Source organism: Orbicella franksi, chromosome 4 (genome assembly GCF_964199315.1).
Source record: "Orbicella franksi chromosome 4, jaOrbFran1.1, whole genome shotgun sequence".
Lineage (NCBI taxonomy): Eukaryota > Metazoa > Cnidaria > Anthozoa > Scleractinia > Merulinidae > Orbicella > Orbicella franksi.
In genome coordinates, this window is record NC_138148.1 from 12,194,518 (window position 1) to 12,214,819 (window position 20,302).

At 37.9% G+C, this 20,302-nt stretch overlaps 1 protein-coding gene across 2 annotated transcripts; it reads left to right on the forward strand.

The window, feature by feature from the left end:
- The first annotated feature begins 1,019 nt into the window (after positions 1 to 1,019).
- On the forward strand, positions 1,020 to 15,652 carry LOC145484614 (glutaminyl-peptide cyclotransferase-like). Of its 2 annotated transcripts, XR_014049038.1 has the most exons (8): positions 1,020 to 1,245; positions 1,378 to 1,536; positions 7,827 to 8,138; positions 12,061 to 12,219; positions 13,304 to 13,403; positions 13,736 to 13,855; positions 14,107 to 14,913; positions 14,960 to 15,652. XR_014049038.1 is itself a non-coding variant. In XM_081463212.1 (7 exons), exons 1-7 carry the CDS (start codon positions 1,171 to 1,173, stop codon positions 14,259 to 14,261), a joined length of 1,080 nt encoding a protein of 359 aa, XP_081319338.1. In that variant the 5' UTR covers positions 1,020 to 1,170; the 3' UTR covers positions 14,262 to 15,652. The 2 variants fall into 2 exon arrangements, 1 of the variants encoding a protein (XP_081319338.1); XM_081463212.1 differs by having other exon boundaries at positions 14,107 to 15,652.
- Positions 15,653 to 20,302: the final 4,650 nt, after the last annotated feature.

Genomic DNA, 20,302 nt, shown 5'->3' on the forward strand with positions numbered 1-20,302 from the left:
ATATGCCAAAAGGAATATCTAATAACAAAACGCTGCTGACAACTTATCGAAAAATGAGACAATTTTCTTCTCAAAATCCGAGCAAAGTGAATGCAGCGTTGATAACTTATAAAGTGCTAACCGGATTATTGGAAATCTATTTAGAAATTTATAAAATCCCTTTCCTTTTTTGTCTATCCGGCCTGGCGGCCTTTTTTCGCCATCCTCGGTAATAAGATTGTGTTCGTTAAAATTAGCGAATAGCGTTTCTTCGAGTCATAGTTTGTATGCAAATAAATTGCCTTATGTTTTAGGTAACTGACATGGTTGAATAATTCAGCGCCTTAATATTTCGCTTCCCAAGTCAGCTGTATAAACAAGAGGACTAAATATCTCAGGGCACACTAAAAAAAAATTTTAACTGCTCTGTTGATGGCCATAGCGATTTTATTGAAATTTGTTCTTTGTACGCATCTAACTTGAATTGAAAGTGTAGTGAAGTAAAGGAAGAGTTAAATACAAGGTGAGCTGAAACCACATGCGGTTCAGTTATACCGGAAGGATATATGGATCGCTTCATCTCACTGACCAGTGTGTTTACCACAGCGAAAGGTTATCGCCATGTTTTGCGGTCTTTGACACCTGATAATTGAGCGAAATATAACGAGTTGGAGAGCAACAGCCGAGACAGCCTTTTAAATTTCTTTTCATCTTTCAAGTGGATTATAGTTACGCGAATTGTTGACAAAAGACCATTCGTCGCAAAATACTATCGTTTCGGTGTGCACTCGGCTAATATCTCCAATCATCTCTTAGACAATGGAGGCGTCGAATACGCAAACAGTGAGAATACAAAAGTGTGACAAATGAAAATTGCTTAATGCCTTTTAAGAAATATGCTTTAGCTGTCCACTGCTAGAGGAAAAAAATAATAAAAAGAGTAAAAGTCGGGCAGAAATTCATAAATATTTTGAGATAAATTGTGAGTTAGTCTTGCGTATCTCCTTCCGGCCTCGACTTAGACCGGAAAAACTCCTCACCAAAGCGAGGCAGAGCGCGCGGTCACGAGCGCTCAAATGAGATAAAGACATAAATAAGTTCAATCAATTAGTTGAAGATATAAAATGAGAGAGCAGCTGTTTTTGTGATTCATTTATCTAGTGGCCTTCGCCGTTGAGCGTCGAAGGAAGAATGTGGTGGACTTTAGCGCTTCTTTTACTGTTTTCCGTGAACATTTCTCAAGGAAGTGGCAGTAGCAATGCGAAGGTATGCACGAGGTCTTTCTAGTAGGCGGTTTCAATTTCTTGTGGTATTCTTAACTCGCTCGTTGGTTTTCTCTTTATCGATCGTCATTTCTGATATATTTGTTTTGTAATTTTGTTTTTTCACTTTGTACAGAGGCCCGCGGAACATCCACTGCCGCGATCTCTTCCCGAGTCGAAACTAAGCGACTTGGCAAAGAGAACGGACTACGAAGCTTTCTACAACGACACGTTTCTGAAAGGGATCTACCGAGTACGTGTCCCTGGGACAACGGGGCATCACAAAGTCAAGATGGTAAGGAAAATAACGGCAAATGTTTCCGTACTTCCTTTGCTTCGAGTAAACAAGCTAGACCCTTCTTTTAATTAAGTTTAACCATTCTAGATTCAAAACAAAGGCTCAGTGTACGACAGCGCGAACACTCATGTTTTTTGGTCTTTACCTGAGGGCTCAGTTCTCGCTATCTCACCGTTAAATGTGAACACGAAATGCTGTTTTAAAGTCACCGATTTTAAAGACGTCGTTCTTGGTAGCCAATTACAGTTACTATACCCGTTGAGCGATTGATTTTTGCGAAGTCAATACAATCTTACTAGAGCGATACATGCTTGTACATAGTTTTAGTGCAATCCATTCTTAAATTCAAAATGAATTGGATACAATATTCAAATACTGCCCCTTCGCAGGTAGCACAATATTTTTTGAATTGGCAAACGATTTCCTTGTTTTCTTTTCTTACAACACTCGGCGGAAGCATACAGAGAGACATTTGGTTTGGGTTATCTCCATCTTGTTAATTCAGTCAATATTTTCGTATCTCATCGAGAATATCAATTTACGTTCTAGTGTGTGTTTCTTTCGTGTGGGTTGGTTTGACAAAACATTAGAACAGCGGTTAAAGTAAAGTGCTGAGGATTTTTATTTTTTATTTTAACACATTTTTGGAATGATTAAGAAAATTATAAAAAATAACAGGTCAGGTTGTTTTGGATAATTACTATTTTCAAAAGAATACAAAAACCCCTATGGCAATTCTTTATGATCTTAATTGCATTACTCATTACGGTGTCCTTGGTGAATTTTCCTAAGCTGAAGAAACCTCTAGCATAATTTGTATGAATTTTCAGTTGTTTGATTTCAAGAATTTTAATGATTATCCCAATTTTTAAATATTACTTACAATAATAATTGAAACTCTGCTCTCAAAGGAATCAGGAAAGTTGTTTTTAGCTCTTATTAACCGAGCTGGAGGTCTGTATGGGAGAATCTCGACTGTGCTTGCGAACGGCGATGAGCTTAACATAAACCTGCTGAAATTTGCTCATCCTCTTTACTTTTTTTTTGTCATCAGGCTTTTTGGCACTTCCATAAATGATTGAGAAGAAAATAAAAGAAAATGGTGAACATTTTTGTATTTTAGTTTGCTACTTTTTCAACGCAAAATGAAACCGGTCTAGATGCCGGTCTAGATGAGAAAATCTAGACCGCGGTCAATATCGATTTCAGCCAATCAAATTCGTGAATTCGGTAGTTCCCAGTCCTTGTGAGACACAGCCATATAATAATAGAATATATTAAATTTATTAACATTATTATCTCCTCAGAGCTTTATTATCTAGCTCTCTGCACGCACTGCAGGCCTATGATGCTCCCTCATCATAGGCCTGCAGTGCATGCAGAGAGCTAGATAATAAAGCTCTGAGAAGACATGAAAGGCCGCGTGCAAGAATGTCCCCTAGATTTTTTGGCCATTTTGAAAGTGCTCAAAAATAGCTGAATTTTGGCATGTAGGCTTCGTTGTACCTGAGAAACATTGCTCTGAATTTTTTTTGGCTGGGGCGCTCTTCGTTCTCGAGAAATAACGTATGCAAAAAGCTCAGTTTTCCAAGCGGCATCTTTTGGAGATCTTTTGTTGAACAAAAAACAAAAGAAACATTATTTTGTTGAACAGCAAACAGGCAGACTGTTTATAGTGTATTCCACTGAATCTTAGCTGTCTTAAAGTCAAAAGAAAATAGTATAAAGAGCGGAGATCTGGGAACAGATTGTTTACATTGGTTATTGTGACGTAAACACAACACATGAATCGATCGAGCGGCAAACGAAATACTATCGAACGAAAAAGAGATGTGCTGCATTAGAGCTCTGTCAACTAATATCTTAAGCATAGTGTTAAAGTACCTTGTATGTCTGCCTGGTGGTTGAGAGGCATCATAAAGCCTCGATAAACCCGTAAGTCATCAGCACGTTTTAAAGAATCAAAATGTGTTCTGAAACTTCGAAGGTAGCTGATATACCGTAATCGTGTTATCGGCGTTCGAAGTCAGATCGAGCCAGGCAGCAAAGTACAAGAGCAGTTCTTGCCCAAGAAAAATACCCTCTCATGAGTTGTGGCCCATTTGCCAAGCGTTGCTAGTGTCAAAGTTTGGAAAGCGAGAACTGGTTTTTGACTTATAAAATTTGTCTTGTATCGACCGCCATGTTTTCCCGCGCACAAGGTGTAAAGACCCTTCCCGGCATGCATTGCGATCACGTTCTGCTCGCGTTTCTCGAACTGGTAACTAGATTGTTTTGGCTTTTTTCAATTAAAGGTAATAATGGCCAACAAGTAGCGATCGATTGTAACATAGATTTGTGATCCAGGTTGTGTTGATTTTATTTCATATCAGCATGATTTGTAGTGTTTTGAACTTCTGGGATCAGCGGACATGCAGATGTATGGAGACCCGTACGTTGCGCAGAAGGGTTAATTTGTTAATCTGTTAGGTGGTGCGTGACATAAAGCTACGATCGCGTTTGTCGAAAAATATGTATTTATCTCGTGATTTTTAGCCATTTAAGACGTTGCTGTATTTGGAAAAGTGCTTATTTGATGTTTATTTGTTCAGTGCAGATAATCATTGTCCCAGATAACCAAAGTAAGTTCCAGATGTTAACACTATTTTCCGGCTGCCATATTTTACCTATTTAAACCTGAAATCAACATTTTTGAGCTTATACGTTGCGTGAAATTAACATTTTGCTGTTTTCTAAGTGCAATCAACATCCTTTCCGTCACGCGTTACGTGAAATCAACATTTTTACGTATTTAGACCTGAAATTAACAATTTTTAGCTTATAAGTTGCGTGAAATTAACATTTTGCCGTTTTCTAAGTGAAATCAACATCCTTGCTGTCACGCGTTAACGTGAAATCAGCATTTTTACCTATTTAGACCTGAGATCAACATTTTTGAGCTTATAAGTTGCGTGAAATTAACATTTTGCTGTTTTCTAAGTGAAATCAACATCCTTGCCGTCACGCGTTAACGTGAAATCAACATTTTTACCTATTTAGACCCGAGATCAACAATGTTTAGCTTATACATTGCGTGAAATTAACATTTTGCTGTTTTCTAAGTGAAATCAACATCCTTGCTGTCACACGTTAACGTGAAATCAGCATTTTTACCTACCTAGACTGAAATCAACATTTTTGAGCTTATACGCTGCATGAAATTAACATTTTGCCGTTTCCTAAGTGAAATCAACATCCTTGCCGTCACGCGTTAACGCGAAATCAGCACTTTTACCTATTTAGACCTGAAATTAACATTTTTGAGCTTATACGTTGCGTGAAATTATCATTTTGCTGTTTTCTAAGTGAAATCAACATCCTTGCCGTCACGCGTTAACATGAAATCAGCATTTTTACCTATTTAGACCTGAAATCAACATTTTTGAGTTTATACGCTGCGTAAAGTTAACATTTTGCTGTTTTCTAAGTGAAATCAACATCCTTGCCGTCGCGCGTTAACATGAGTCAACATTTTAAGCACTTTTGACCTGAAATCAACAAATTTGAGCTTATATAAGCTGCGTGAAATTGACATTTTGCTGGTTTCTAAGTAAAATCAAAGTCCTTGCGGTCGCGGCGGGCCGATCCTTTGTTATAATAAACCGAGGCGAGTTTTTGACTTATAACAAAGGCTTGGCTTGGCTATTATAACAAAGGATCGGCTCTGTTTATCATAACAAAGGCCCGGCTTCGTTTATTTGAAGGACTCGGCGGGAAAAGGGCGTCAGGTATTTTAATCAAAGGTGAACTTTGTCGAAAACGCTCCAAATTTCGCATGCAGTTTCGTTCACGTATGTTAAGCAATGTCCCATAGTTTTCACACTAAAGTTCGCTTCGTTCTTGAGATATTGCGTATGCAATAAACCACTCGGTTTTTCCAACCTGTGTGCCTTTTTTGTATACGTTATTTCTCGAGAATGAAAAGCAACCCAGCGAAAAAAACTTCAGAGCAATGTTTCTCAGGTGAAACGAAGCCCACATGCCAAAATTCAGCTAGTTTTAAGCACTTTCAAAAATGGCCAAAAAATCTAGGGGACGTTCTTGCACGCGGCCTTTCATTTGAAGTTGGAATTTCATGTCCAATCCCCTCTACCCTTTTAGCATTAAATTTGCCAGTTCCCAGTTATATACCTGGGCTGGGTTGTTCAAATCTGGATTAAGGTAACTCGGTCTTAGCGAGAATTTTGATTTCAGTTTTGTAACTTTTAGGTGAGGTTTTCTGTTTATATTGTTTGCCCTTCAGTTTTTAGTCTGAATAACAGGGATTCACATTCACAGTCGTCTGGTTTTCCGTGATGACTGAAAAATCTTGGGGACGGCCAAAACAATACGGAAACTCGTCCGCTGGACGAGTTTAGTTTGACTCTACCAGGAAAAAAATTTTTGTTTTAGTTCCCTGCATTCTGACCACTTGTTATCCATTTGGAACTTGTAGAAAACAGAGAAAGATATTCAGCTTTCTTTTTCGATAGAATCGTCATTTTAGTTCACCATCTTGGATGATGTGATGAATGATGTCATTGCAGCCTCAATGTTTATTTTGTCAACTGATGCTCTGTACTGCATCTGCATCCGCGAAAAATATGTAGCATGATGGCATCAGCAGTTTTGGTCATTTTGACCAGCATATGACATTAAATTTTAGCTATGTTAACATTTGGGAAACATGAGCTAATTATGAGCAGGAAGAGCGAAAGCTCGGTTTATAAGATCTTCATTACGTGGTAAACCAGAGAAATTTAATTCGTTTAATGAAACTGGTTTGTACTAGCTGACATTTTGCTTGCAAACAGGGATGAGCTGAACTTAAATCTGCAAAAGTTTGCTCATCTTCTTTCCTTTTTTTCTCATCAGGCTCTTTGGCACTTCCACTAATATTTCTAGAGAAAATAGTCAATATTTTTGTGTTTTATTTTACAACTTTTTGACCACAAAATGTAACCGGCCTAGATGCCAGTCTAGAATCTAGTCCAAAATCTAGACTGCATTCAATATCAATTTCAGCCAATCAAATTCATGAATTCAGTAGTTCCCAGTCCTTGGGAGACACAGCCATATAATAAATAGAGGATGTTATGTGGTTGTGCAGAGATATGAAATTTCTCTTTGAGAGAGGGCAGCGAACAAGTGATATATTATTCAACACTAGAAGAGAAATTCCGTATCTCAAGAGGCCATGTAATGTTCTAGAACATTACGTAATAAATTTTATTATATCAGCACCAATGAAACAACAAACCATTTAACTTTTTCTGTGAAAGGTGCATTGTATTGTATAACCATAGCAACAGTGATCTTTTCACATGTGAAGATAACATGTTATTTTCACTTGTGAAGATATCATGTTTTTTTGTGAAAGCTCACCTGGTATTTCATTGGTGTTTAATATAATATATGTCTGAATTTATGAAAACCGTGTTAAAGACTTTGCGCCAAAATAGCGGGCATGTTTTTGGAAAATCGGTTAGAAAGTGTACATAAAGTGTACATAAATATGTCGCACTGAGAGTGCTATCTACCTCGTTTACTCTCAATAGAGTCCATACCATGCCTATACAAGCCTTTGAAGTCTCTGCAAATGAGTCGAACGAGCCAAACGAAGCTAAATTAGAGCTTAAATTGATCATTTGATTTGCGGCACTAATTTAGACAGGCTTAACCTCTGCGATTTCACCTAAATGACCTCACTATGTCTTTACTGTGGGTGAAATTAGCCAATCATGGTGACAAGAGCATGGTAAGCAGTGGAATCGGATATTTATCTCGATATTTCAGCAAAAAAGTAGCCCTTATGTGACATTTCATTTCAATATCTGTTTTGATTCGCAAAAACATAGCCACAGAATTTGACTTGTCACTGATAATCTTTTAATGACTTTTAATAAATTATGTTTCACAGTTGTGTAGTTATCAACTAGTTGCAGCTTTAATTATTTGGGTAAGAATTAAAAAGAAAATCTACTGTTTGATTAAATGCTAGCTTAATTAGAGTGAAATAAGAAAGACCACCTGAACATTTCAGTAATTGACACATATTATAACTTTTCCATGTGCCATGGCCACCACAGCCAGTCAATTTTCCTGGCTCTTACTGCAATCCCTGCTCAGTGAGTTAAGGTGGATGTTACTTTATCAAATAGCAGTAAAATCATTTTAGACTGCCAATCAAAGCCTAGCATGTACTAGCTCTGTTACTCTCTCATTCTTTTTTTTTTTTTGATTAATGGTATTTAATTTTATTTCTGTAGTTTATAAAGAAACAATTTGAGGACTTGAACTGGACAGTTATCTTGGATGAATTTGATGATGCCACCCCATTTGGAATGAAGCGATTCACAAACATAATTGCCACTCTCAACCCCAATGCTCGCAGAAGGCTCATCTTTGCAGCGCATTATGATTCTAAATATTTTCCTGATGATGGGAGTGGACGCTATTTTCTTGCTGCTACTGATTCAGGAATACCTTGTGCCATGCTCGTTGAGATTGCTAGAGTAGTCACCCCTCTATTCAAAGCACGAGAGCAACAGCAAGCAAATATGGCTGAGGCTGACGATGAGGTAAATCAATGCAAAAATGAATGTATTGTAGTCTTGAATTGCATTTTCATTAAAGGCAACTACCAGGGTGACAAATTCCAACTTGATAACTCAGTTCAGCTTCCAAGATTGTAGTGTGAACCAGCAATATCTGTTCTAAAGTTGCATGCCTTCTAAAGCCTGTTGTGACAATTTTTGGAGTGAACCCTATTAATTAGTAAATGTTGAGTTCTGTGTGTATTTTCCTTTTATCAAAAGAGCTATTCTGCCCCATACATATGCAGGACTCCAAAAAAATGCTGTCCAGTTGTCCGGAACAAATACATTATCCTGCTGGGCAAGTAACCCTTCATTCTTACTTGCTGGAAAGGCATGGTCTCAGACAAGTCGTCTGCCAACTAAATAAGTCTTGAAAAGGGCAAGCAGAATTTGAGACCTCCTTGTCCAAAGGGAAGCTGGAATTTAAGTTTTTTTAAAGCCCTAATATGGCATCTATTCTACTAGTTACTTAAGGCTGGTGTGGTTTCAGTTTTTTATTCACCTTAAAGGAGCTCAGTCATTGAGTTATTTTGGCCACATACAAAATTACTTTTAAAGTGCATATGACATGAAAAACTATTTTTTGCTTATTTGAAAGGCCTTTCAAAATACAGAAGAATGGTGTTTTTCTTTTTGAAATATCTTTTTTTCATTTTAAAGATATTAACGTTTTTCTATTATGCAAATTAGATCAGTGATGATGTCATATTGTTTGCAACTAAAAATGCTAAAATACTGAACAAACAATATCTCTTGGAATATTGAAGCAGTGTTCTTGAAACTTGGCACCACAAATGTAAATCACAAAAGAAACAAAATGACACCCTTAGTGGTGTTGCCATAGCAGCTCTTTTGGCTCCAGTCTCTTTCTGTCAAAAAAAAAAATATATCCCCATTTGCAACCTCTAAACACAGGCTGCCCAAGCTCACAATGCGAGGAGTTTTTTTTTTTTTAATCTTTATGCAAACGTTCAGCGCACGAAACGTGACACGGTTACCGCCGACATCTACTATTACATAATGACCGAGTTTGGTTACGCGAAACATGACCTTCGCCTTGCAGTATGTGGTGGTGTTGTGTTACAACGGTTTGAATTTATAAAGGTTTGTATGGGGAAAAACGGTAATCGACATTATAGCTGAAATTTTGGTATTTTTGCAATAAAAATGACTCACCTCAATGCCTTGTTGTCTTTTCTATTGTCATCTCGCTTCTCAGCTCGATCCGAAGCCTTTTAAGCAAGTTGTTGCTTTTTGGTTTTCCTCTACTAAGAAAGAGTAAAGGCTACACACTCGATTCTGTACTGACCCCCGTTCGAAGCGAAAAAAAAACACTGAAATCCCGCCAGCCGCCCCAATTCCTCTGCAGAATCATAGTACAGGTTTAAGCGCTCCCTTGCAGTTAAATTCCAAGCCAAATTCATCTCCACAGCGCACGATACAAAGCTCTGAATCGAAGAAAGCTAACCATCAGGAATCAGTGATCATGCTGCCGGGACCATTTGTGGACACATTCGAAACCCGAGTGGAATGCCGGGCTAACAAATTGACCCTGACCAGGGGAAGGGAGCGCACAGTTCTCGACAAGCCAGGTACTTTGCTCCACGGTCCCCTGGGAAGATCTTTGTCCAGGCCGCCAACAGAGCATTGTTGTGACAAGCCAATCAAAGCAACGACTAGACATGTTTACAAATTTTGAAAAAAAGTCCTTCGTTCACACCGGCAATCTCAATCTAATTGTTGGATTGTCCGTGAAAGTTTTAACAATGCTCACAACAATGCTTCAACAATGATTACCGTTTTTCCCCATACAAACCTTTATAAATTCAAACCATTGTAACACAACACCACCACATACTGCAAGGCTAAGGTAACGTTTCGCGTAACCAAACTCGGTCGTTATGTAATAGTAGATGAATAAAGTGGCCGTAATAACGAGGTGGCTGTATTAGCGGGGAGGTCATAAGGAGGGGTTCCACTTTTTGCAAAAAGTTGAATCTCACGACTTTGACAAATATTCTGAACAGGATAACAGCAGGTCAAAACAGATAACAATGTCCTTTGTTAGCAACTTACTAGTAATTTTATTACAGATTTCTGAAAATTTTTAATTTATTCCTTTGAGTTACTGTCCTTTTTTTTTACTGTAGTTTGCTCCAGTATTGCTTTTCGGTCAAGGAACCCCTAACGCTTGAACTTTTGTCCAAGGAACTTATTTAAAAAAACATGCATGACAATCCACAGGCGGCCCAAGCTCACAATGCGAGGAGTTTTTTTTTTTTTTAATCTTTATGCGAACGTTCAGCGCGCGAAACGTGACACAGTTGCCGCTGACATCTACTATTACATAACGACCGAGTTTGGTTACGCGAAACGTGACCTTCACCTTGCAGTATGTGGTGGTGTTGTGTTACAACGGTTTGAATTTATAAAGGTTTGTATGGGGAAAAACGGTAATCATTGTTGAAGCATTGTTGTGAGCATTGTTAAAACTTTCACGGACAATCCAACGATTAGATTGAGATTGCCGGTGCGAACGAAGCACTTTTTTTCAAAATTTGTAAACACGTCTAGTCATTGCTTTGATTGGTTTGTCACAACAATGCTCCGTCGGCGGCCTGGACAAAAATCTTCCCAGGGGACCGTGGAGCAAAGTACCTGGCTTGTCGAGAACTGTGCGCTCCCTTCCCCTGGTCAGGGTCAATTTGTTAGCCTGGCATTCCACTCGGGTTTCGAATGTGTCCACTAATGGTCCCGGCAGCATGATCACTGATTCCTGATGGTTAGCTTTCTTTGATTCAGAGCTTTGTATCGTGCGCTGTGGAGATGAATTTGGCTTGGAATTTAACTGCAAGGGAGCACTTAAACCTGTACTATGATTCCGCAGAGGAATTGGGGCGGCTGGCGGGATTTCAGTGTTTTTTTTTCGCTTCGAGCGGGGGTCAGTACAGAATCGAGTGTGTAGCCTTTACTCTTTCTTAGTAGAGGAAAACCAAAAAGCGACAACTTGCTTAAAAGGCTTCAGATCGAGCTGAGAAGCGAGATGACAATAGAAAAGACAACAAGGCATTGAGGTGAGTCATTTTTATTGCAAAAATACCAAAATTCCAGCTATAATGTCGATTACCGTTTTTCCCCATACAAACCTTTATAAATTCAAACCGTTGTAACACAACACCACCACATACTGCAAGGCGAAGGTCATGTTTCGCGTAACCAAACTCGGTCATTATGTAATAGTAGATGTCAGCGGTAACCGTGTCACGTTTCGCGCGCTGAACGTTCGCATAAAGATTAAAAAAAAAACTCCTCGCATTGTGAGCTTGGGCCGCCTGTGCTCTAAAGTGTGACAAAGGGTTCTACTTGGAACAGACATAGTTCACATATTGTCTTAACTCCCATCATTTGATTGGGTTGGGTAGACGGTTCTTGGTTTAAAACAAAAACTGGGAATTTCAGTTTTTATTCAGACAGCACCAGCGGCAAAACTGTTGTCATGGCAACAGCACCACGGGTGTCATTTTTTTTTCTTTTATGATGTACATTTGTAGTGCCAAGTTTCAAGAACACTGCTTCGATATTTCTAGAGATATTATTTATTCAGTATTGAAGGAAACCTTAAAATAATAGTAGTTCACTAAGATAGAGAAACAGTAAAGAGAGAATTGGCACAAATTACAAACAGCGAACTTGAAAAATATGAACTGCTCATGATGGGCAAACCGTAACACAGCTCCATTAAGTGTACATCTAAGGCATTTGGACACCACTGGCTATAAATGTGCAAGCTTTTCATGTACTTTTAAACATAAGATTGATTTTTAGACTTGTGTTATTTTTGTTGCTATGACCATACAGTATGCATACAATGTATAATGTGATGATCTATTTTTGATTTCTACAGCAGTCGGATGTCACTCTGCAAATGGTTTTCTTTGATGGCGAGGAAGCATTTGTTAAATGGAGTCAAACAGACTCTCTGTATGGGGCTAGACATCTCGCAGAACAGTGGAGCAACACACATCACCCAAAGGGCTCCAGTACTACAATGATAGACACCATAGTAAGTATCTTGTTTTTTTTTTTTCTTCCTTTGCATCAAATCTATACTACATTCTGAAGCAGCAAAGTATTGGAAAAGTATGGGACTCCAATGCGACTTTTAACAGTCAACTATTAACTTTACTTGATATTTCATTGTATGAGGCCTTCTGATATTATGCGATGGTGTGATTTCGCACAATCTACCTCAAAGTGCTTCTGATCGCACAATTCATGTAAAAAATGAACAATTACAACAAAATAAACCATTAGTTAATGCTTTATCTGGAAAAATGCCACAACTACACTATGAACTTCGATTTCATAAACAAAATTATTGAAGTTCAAGGCTTTTCTTGGACGTCTGGGGACTGGCACTAGTTGTCAATCTCAAAAAATTGCCTGTTGGTGCAATGCAAACAGTCCCTTTCTTCGCTTGGGCCAATCAGAATTGCCAGTATTATTTATCAACAACATACATGTAGTAACAAAGTGTTGTTTATTTTAACGGCAAAGTACATAGCTACTTTGGTGAAATTCAAAATAAACGTCCCTTTTGCATAAGTTTGCAGTGAAAACGCCTGCTGTTTCTTCGACTGGAAAGACTAAATCACAACGTTTGCCAAATTGTAACTGTGAAAGATAGAGCAAGAAAATTACCCTTCCATGTGGATGATAGGCTGAAAATGTAATGTTGTTCGATCAATCATCTCTGGAAGTCTGTGGTGGATAAGCACCTCGAGTCTTTTTTTTTATCGCAATTTATGTATTAGATGTTTAATTTTTGTTCCTTTGTGTTCAATCTGTCTTTGGAGCAGCCCAAAAATGGTTTACTTCTTATGAAACTTACTTGTACTACTAAGTGAGCACTAGGCAGGATACATGTATTGATGACATCATTTCTCACTTTTTCACTGTACTCTAAGTAGTTCCAAACTGTGAGTTTGTCTATGTACCAAAAAGAAGATTATACGATGGCTTGGAGGTTATGAATTTCATTTTCCCAAGTTGAAAATAGTATTTAACTCCTAGTTTTCATAGGGAATCTTAATTCAATTTCTAGGTTGTTTGTGCTTTCAAATGATTATTTTCTTTAATTAAAACAGAATGCCATGGTACTGTTGGATCTCATTGGTGCAGATAATCCAGTGTTTTATAATACTTTTAGAGAGACTGATGATTTATTTCAAAGAATGCAGTTAATTGGTATGTACAGTACTTTGTAAATTTCGGATTATGCTTTTTTGAATAGTTCACTCATTGTACTGTACTTATCTCATAATGTACATGTTACAGCTAGCCATGGTATTAACCATATCATTTTGCAGGCAAGAATTGACTTTTTTTGTGTGTGTACGTTTGATTAGAGCATGCAATCAGACTCGGCCTCACAGGTAACCATACTTGTATTTCTCCCATGCCGCCACACATTAATATATTTCTATCCTGTTGTTAACTACAGCTGTTTATTATCTTGTAATTAAGAGATGAAAAGTTCTGTCGACAGTAATGTTATGTGCAATTTTTTTTTCTATCAGAGAGTCGACTGATGAGCTCTGAACAGCTTTTGTCTGGGCACACACGACCTTATTTTCACCCTGGTCTTTTGGATCGAGGATATATGGTAGAAGATGATCACATCCCTTTCCTACACAGGGGTGAGTTATTTGTTACAGTTAGTGAAAATGATCTCCCTGGGATGTGATGTAAGTCCATTACAGAGTAGAATTTCATCTAATCGCTTCATGTCACAAAACTGGGATAAGTTGCAGATGCAGTTACAGTACTATGGAAAATGGGCAAAATATTATTTTAGCTATTATCTAGCTATATTAGTTTAATTTATCCTTGTAAAGCAGGGTTGAGGTTTTATGCCATTATTGATTAATTTTATTTCCTTTGATTTCAGGTGTTAAAATCCTGCATCTGATTTCACTTCCATTCCCACCATGTTGGCACAAAATATGCGACGACAAAGTGTCTATAAATCACCGCGTTGTCAAGGATTTGTTGAAGATATTCCAAGTATTTGTTGCAGAGTACTTTGGCCTTTCGGTGGTTTAAATAAATTATTGGACTAAGCTCACTCATTTCTTGTGACACAGATTTACAGAGGAGAAGCACATGGTTGCAACTATATCTTTATTTTTTGAATTTATTCCTAATCTATGTACAGTTATATTCAAAGCATTCCTACGTGGAAAGGAAGTGTAGCATAACCTTAAAAGGGCCCTAGTCAGCCATAACGTTGGTTTTGTTTACATGCAAGGGTTTGGCTATTCAATTTTATTTGGAGCATGTTGATGCAGAGGAAATCACTGTGAAATTACCAAAGATAATTACACATACTTTCAGGAACACAACTTACAGTAAAGCAATAAGATTTCGTTTCACCATGCAATGTCAATAATTTTGATAGCATCAATAATGGCAGAGGCTGACTAGGGTCCTTGAAGTGTACACAGAGAGAAGTGTGTCGGCTGATACCTGTGTATGTCAGTAATGTTAAGGGTGCATGCTGTATTTGAGTTGATGAGCACACAAACTTCAGGTTTGTTGTTTTGTGAAACATATCTCCTGTCAGTCATATCTTTATGTTCAAATTATGCTACATGTACAATAGCACTTCTTAGTGTTAATAATTAATTTTACTGCAGTTATACAGGCACTTGCAAATTAAAATGTACTTGAACATGCTACGAGCTAGATCATAGAAGTTCATCTTTGGGGATGGTGAACTTCTATTGGGTTTGACATTGCAGTCTTCAAATCTAACAGACAAAGGTTAGTAAACCCAGTAGAATTTTGGCTAAGAGATTAATTTGATGGCATAGTTTGGATGGTGAATGTGCTGGGGTAACTACTGAGTAGATCTAAAATGTTTAAGCTCATGCTAACACGTGATGACTTTCTTTAGGTTTAGAGGAGGACTATACGGGCTTTTTTTTTTTTAGTTGAACACACTTTAGATGAAATGACATTGGTAAAAATCAGTCTTCTCCATGCTTTAGCCAGGTGGATGTCCAGGCGTCCTGTGGACAGCCACTTTCTAAAGAAAATTGTTTTATTTTTCATACACTGTATGTTGCCTTATAAATTGCTTATTTGAGCAGGCCCTAAAGCACAGTTTGGACGGCGACTTTTCAAAGTCTGGCTAAAAGCCTGGTCTTTACTGAAAAACTGTCAATCGAGTGTAACTCCATTTACTGAAGAGAAATTTATTGAAATATAACCTCTGTCAATAATTGCATGAAGTGAAAAAGTATTATAAATTAGCTGTCAGCACAGGGGTTTATGAGGTTTATTTGAGTTAAGATAATTTAAAAAAAAAAAAAAAAAAAAGGTACCTTGAATTTTCAAAGTAAGTCAGGTGATTCTGTGGTAGCTGCATACATGTATGACTGGACAGTTATGATAGATTTATTTTGAATTAAATATCTAACTGTTTTATCTGATTTTCAGGTCTCTTTTACTTTTGATACTGGAGGGGCGGTGGCCTCATGGTTAGTTGGCTTGTCTCCGGATCAAGCGATCAGGGTTCGAGCACTGGCTGCGTGCATTGTGTTGTGTTCTTACCACTCTCCACCCAGGTGTATAAATGGGTACCAGCAAAGTTAATGCTGGGGTAACATTAACATTAACTTGGCAGAAACGAATGTATTGATATAGAAAGGGGAATGTAATTAACAAATGAAATATTAGCATATTTAAAAAAAAAAAAAAAAAAAAAAAAAAAAAAGCAGAGGTTATTATGATTTTACTTAAACTTATTTTATTGCCTGATTGAAAAAGAAAAGTTTTAATTTTATAAATTTTGTTATACGGTAGTATCAACATTTTAGCGGGCCGCAACTTTTTTCCTCATGTACCAGGGGTTCCATTAACATTTTCAGCAGGAGGGAAAATGGTTTTCGCAGGCTGGCGAAACTGTTTGAACTGAACTTTCCTGTGGACGGTCAAACCACTCAGGCAAAGTCATCCTCACAGCTGGTCAGTTTGCTGTCTGTTTACTATAAATATATATGAGCTAGTTATCACAACCAATACTTTAAAAAAGAAGCGTGCTTAGACCAGTAGAGGGTGCATAGTTCTTAAAATAATTGCACGGAGTGGTGATATGCTAAAGAGAACAAAACAACGTGTCAGTTAATCGAGTTAGACTCATTTAATACGTGCGTAGTAGTACATTATGTAACTTGCAATCTTAGAAGAGCTTTTAAAGTTGCAATAAAATGCACTTTTACATCATGCACTGACTTGATGTTGGATTTCTCCCACAGTCTATGGCTAATGTTGAGTAATGTGTTGAACCTCGTGTACATGTGTTTGTAAAGTTAGCTTCTTTCTCCCAAGAGGTGTGTGGGTGTGTGTGTGTGTGGGGTGGGGGGAGGGGAGGGGGAAGGGAATCCCATATGTAAAGGACAGAGGTGCTTGTCGTACCTTTTAGGGGTTAAAAAGCGATTTGGCTCCTCTTAGGGTATTTAGCCTCAAAAGGCCCATAGAGTTCTAAAGTATGACGTCACAAAAAATAAATTTGAGAAATTATGGGATTTGGCGCCATTTTCGAATAGAGCGTCCTTAAAAAAGGGTCTTTGCCAAAAATTACCGCTTAATTGCAATTCCCAGCCGAAATATAAAGGACGAAAATTTGGTACTGCCCCATATAAATCTCTCTAATTTTGAGTCAGTTCTAAACTGAAGGAACTGAAACAAATTTTGAAGGGTTGGTATGGGATGCTATCAAACTTTGATCCCTTATATCTCTATCGGGAATTGCAATTCAGAGCTAATTTTTTGGATGAGGGCATCTTTTAGGATCCTCTATAAGAATATTACATCAAATCCCATAATTTTAAAATTTTTATTTTTGTGACGTCATCACTTTAGGACTCTGTATTGGAAGCTTTCGCGGTACATTTAAGGGTATTGAGCCCAAAAAAGATGGAACAGGAGGTAATGTGAAGTTTTAGAATTGGCACCCCTTAATTATGGGTGCAAAAATTTCAAGCCACGCTAACAAAACATCATCTTGATAACATTTACTTTTAGGGGTTCTTTCCAAAATTTCTGAAGACCACCCCGTCCATTTTATACGGGAGTGCCCCAAGTTCTTTCTATGGGAAAGGGACAAAAACCTCCAATCAAGGAGCTAATTTTTGAGGTAAAAACTATTGTGCTTTTAAAGCTAGTTTCCATCCACCACATGTACCTTTTTGTGGTACTTTTTGGAGATGTGTTATCAAAATGAAGTCAGTATTAAAAAGTCTGCTCTATCTCTGTCTGCACTCTAGCTGATTTCTGATTTTAAGTAGGTAGCTTCCCCTCTGCGCCCCTACTTCCTCCCCCCCCCCCCCCCACCCCTCCCCATCTCTGCACGAAAGATCTTATCTCTTATCGAAAGATCTTGTCTCGCAGGAGGGGAGGAGCGAAGAAGGATCGAGTGACTCTCCCATCCATACCTACAACTTGGAAAATATCATTTTCCAAGCAAAAAAAGTACCCAGAAAAACACTGCTATGGGGAGATAAATTCAAAATCATCGAATGTTTTAACGAAAAAAATCGAACCTCATTCATTCTGTCTTAAAACAAGTGTTATAAATACATTTGGAAATTTAAGATCTTGACCGCTTTTGGAGTAATAGAAAAAAGCTAGAAGGGATGTTAAGGGCGTGTGGAGTGGAATGTTCCAAAACTATGCACATAACAAAAACACCAAACCATGCCAGTAAGGGATTAGGTAATCGAGATCTTAAAAAAGAAATGCCTTCACAGAGATATAAACAATGCATTGCCTCGGATGTTGTCATCTGAAAATACTCAGATCTCTCTAACAAACTGAAGAAAGAAATAACTTTCAATTTAATTACGGGGTAGTGTGTTTCCTTGTACAAAAACTGTCTCTGGGTTTAACTTGTGGCCTGGATTTGTAACATGTTATCTAGTGCTTTCAAACCGGAAGTCGCAGATTAAAAATGAGTTGAATAATCACGAGTATGTATCAAACCAGATTAATTACCACTTAAAATTTACGCACTTATCGTTCGCGTTTCCGTGGATGGACCCGTACTTTTGCGAGTCGCGTAGTATACAATTCTACGGTGAAATAGGGGCTCGTATTTTGCTCGATCTCTTGACTTAATGGGGTAAGATGGCGAAATACTGGAATAATAAAAACCATTAATAGCTTTTAATCGTAAATTCTCGTCCAGTCAATCTAGCCTGCGTGGCAGGCGCACATAGTGGAGGGAGTGGGGAATATGAGAGGGAGGGGGAGAGAGGGGCACAGCTGCAAGGACACTATTGTTTTCTCCGTTTTTTTACGACCACCAGATGAACATAAAAAATCCGAAATTCGCCGCTGAGTATTAAATAATCCTTAACTACTACAGAATCTGGCTATAATTTGTTTGTTTTTCCTGCTGTTTCACATTGTAATGGACCGTCCCTTTACCTGAATATAAATTTGTCTTTCATCGAAATTGACGTACTTAAGAGCAGCTTCGCCTAAATATCAACTACACTTGGAAATAGCGAAAAAATCGAATTTCTTCAAACTCGCCCAGAATGAAGCCCTACGGGCACTAGTTACAAAAATATCGTTTTAAGTTCGATAAATCAAAAATTATTTTTTTCCGCAATTTTTTCGTTTCGATGCCCCAAATCGGCCAGAATCCATCGAAAATGAGCGGCATATTCAGAGGCTCGTAAACTCAAAAGTAAAAATCTTCATTACAAACTGATTGCACGTCGTATTTGTACTTCCTTTTTTGTCTATTTAGAGCTAAATAGATCGTGATTTGATTAGAACTTAAATATTTGACGAATTTTCTAAATTAACGACCCAAGACAGCTTTACAAGAGGTCTACATTTAGCCTATTTTCAAATGCTAAAAAGGCGTTCTGGTACACGGCTTTTCCCAAAACGACTAGTTTGGTGTGAAAGAGCATTCTTTCTTCTTCAAATTAGTGAAATAAAATTTTTGGGTAAATAAAATCGCGAGCGCTGAGATAGCGAACTAAATGCAGCACTTCTTCCTGAAAACGTGACCTTTGACCCGAGCGTAACGAAACCGATTACTGCAAGAAAACCCGGAAGAAAAGCAAACGCTTCGTTATTTTGAAACAATTTCTAGTGATATCTCTCCGAAACCATGATTGCAAGAAACTATTTCCAGATATGAAATCTTACAGGGTCAAAAAAGGAGCTAAAGGGCGCATTTTGACACAATAACTTTGTTTGCTGAGAATTGAAGTCAATGGCCGTTAACGAATTCCAGTGAAATTTGCAAACTTAAAGTATGTTAGCCGATACTTACCTGAATATTTATATTAATAGAAGAGTCGTCTTCTTGGATTAACCTTCAAAAGAAGCAGGATCCAGATTTGAAAACCTCTAAAAGAAGAAATGTTTAATGTTCCGTGACCTGCCCGCTGCTATAAATTAGCTTAAATTCCATGCACATGCCGACCGCATGTTTGTCGTAAAACCAACTGAACTCCACTGACAGTTTCCATGGGCAACCCCAAAATAAACAATCCCCAAAAATGTAAAGTGAAATTGGCTGTCTTCATGAACAGTTAGAAGCTAGAGTCAAGTTCCATTACCTTTTAAAAGTGCTTGAATTTATTTGTTTGCGTCGACTTTGTCCACTACTCTCACGTTCGAATGCCGCGAATCGGTCACTCCAAAACAGTGCAGACCGTGCAGACTGCAGACAACACTGCGGTCAAACGTCGGGCATGCGCAAGTTGGTACATTTTTTGGCAGCCGCGCGCCAATTTCCCGCGCAAAAATTTAGAGGAAAACATGGGAAACAACCGGTGTCACGCAAAATTTACGAAAAAAAATTGAAAAGTTCATAGAAATCTGTAAAAGGAAAAGAAAGCAGGTAAAATGAAAACTTAAGACTTTTCAGACACAAAGTTTATTAAGTTACCGGTATTCTGTTGATTTACCATTTTGTTTTGAGCTTTACCGAAAAAGTTTATAAGTCTTAAAACCCGTGTCATGCTACGAGCCGACGGCGTAGTATATTTTTATTTGTTTTTATTAATCACACGATGCGTGACGCCGGAAACGGACGACAAACGATGTGTAAAAGA

What these genes read in the sequence shown, in the direction of transcription:
- LOC145484614 (XM_081463212.1), top strand. Translation starts at nt 1,171, where the DNA reads ATGTGGTGGACTTTAGCGCTTCTTTTACTGTTTTCCGTGAACATTTCT. An exon ending in GTGGCAGTAGCAATGCGAAG is followed by an intron (nt 1,246 to 1,377) that starts GTATGCACGAGG and finishes CACTTTGTACAG; the next exon opens with AGGCCCGCGGAACATCCACT. An exon ending in CTACAATGATAGACACCATA is followed by an intron (nt 12,220 to 13,303) that starts GTAAGTATCTTG and finishes TAATTAAAACAG; the next exon opens with AATGCCATGGTACTGTTGGA.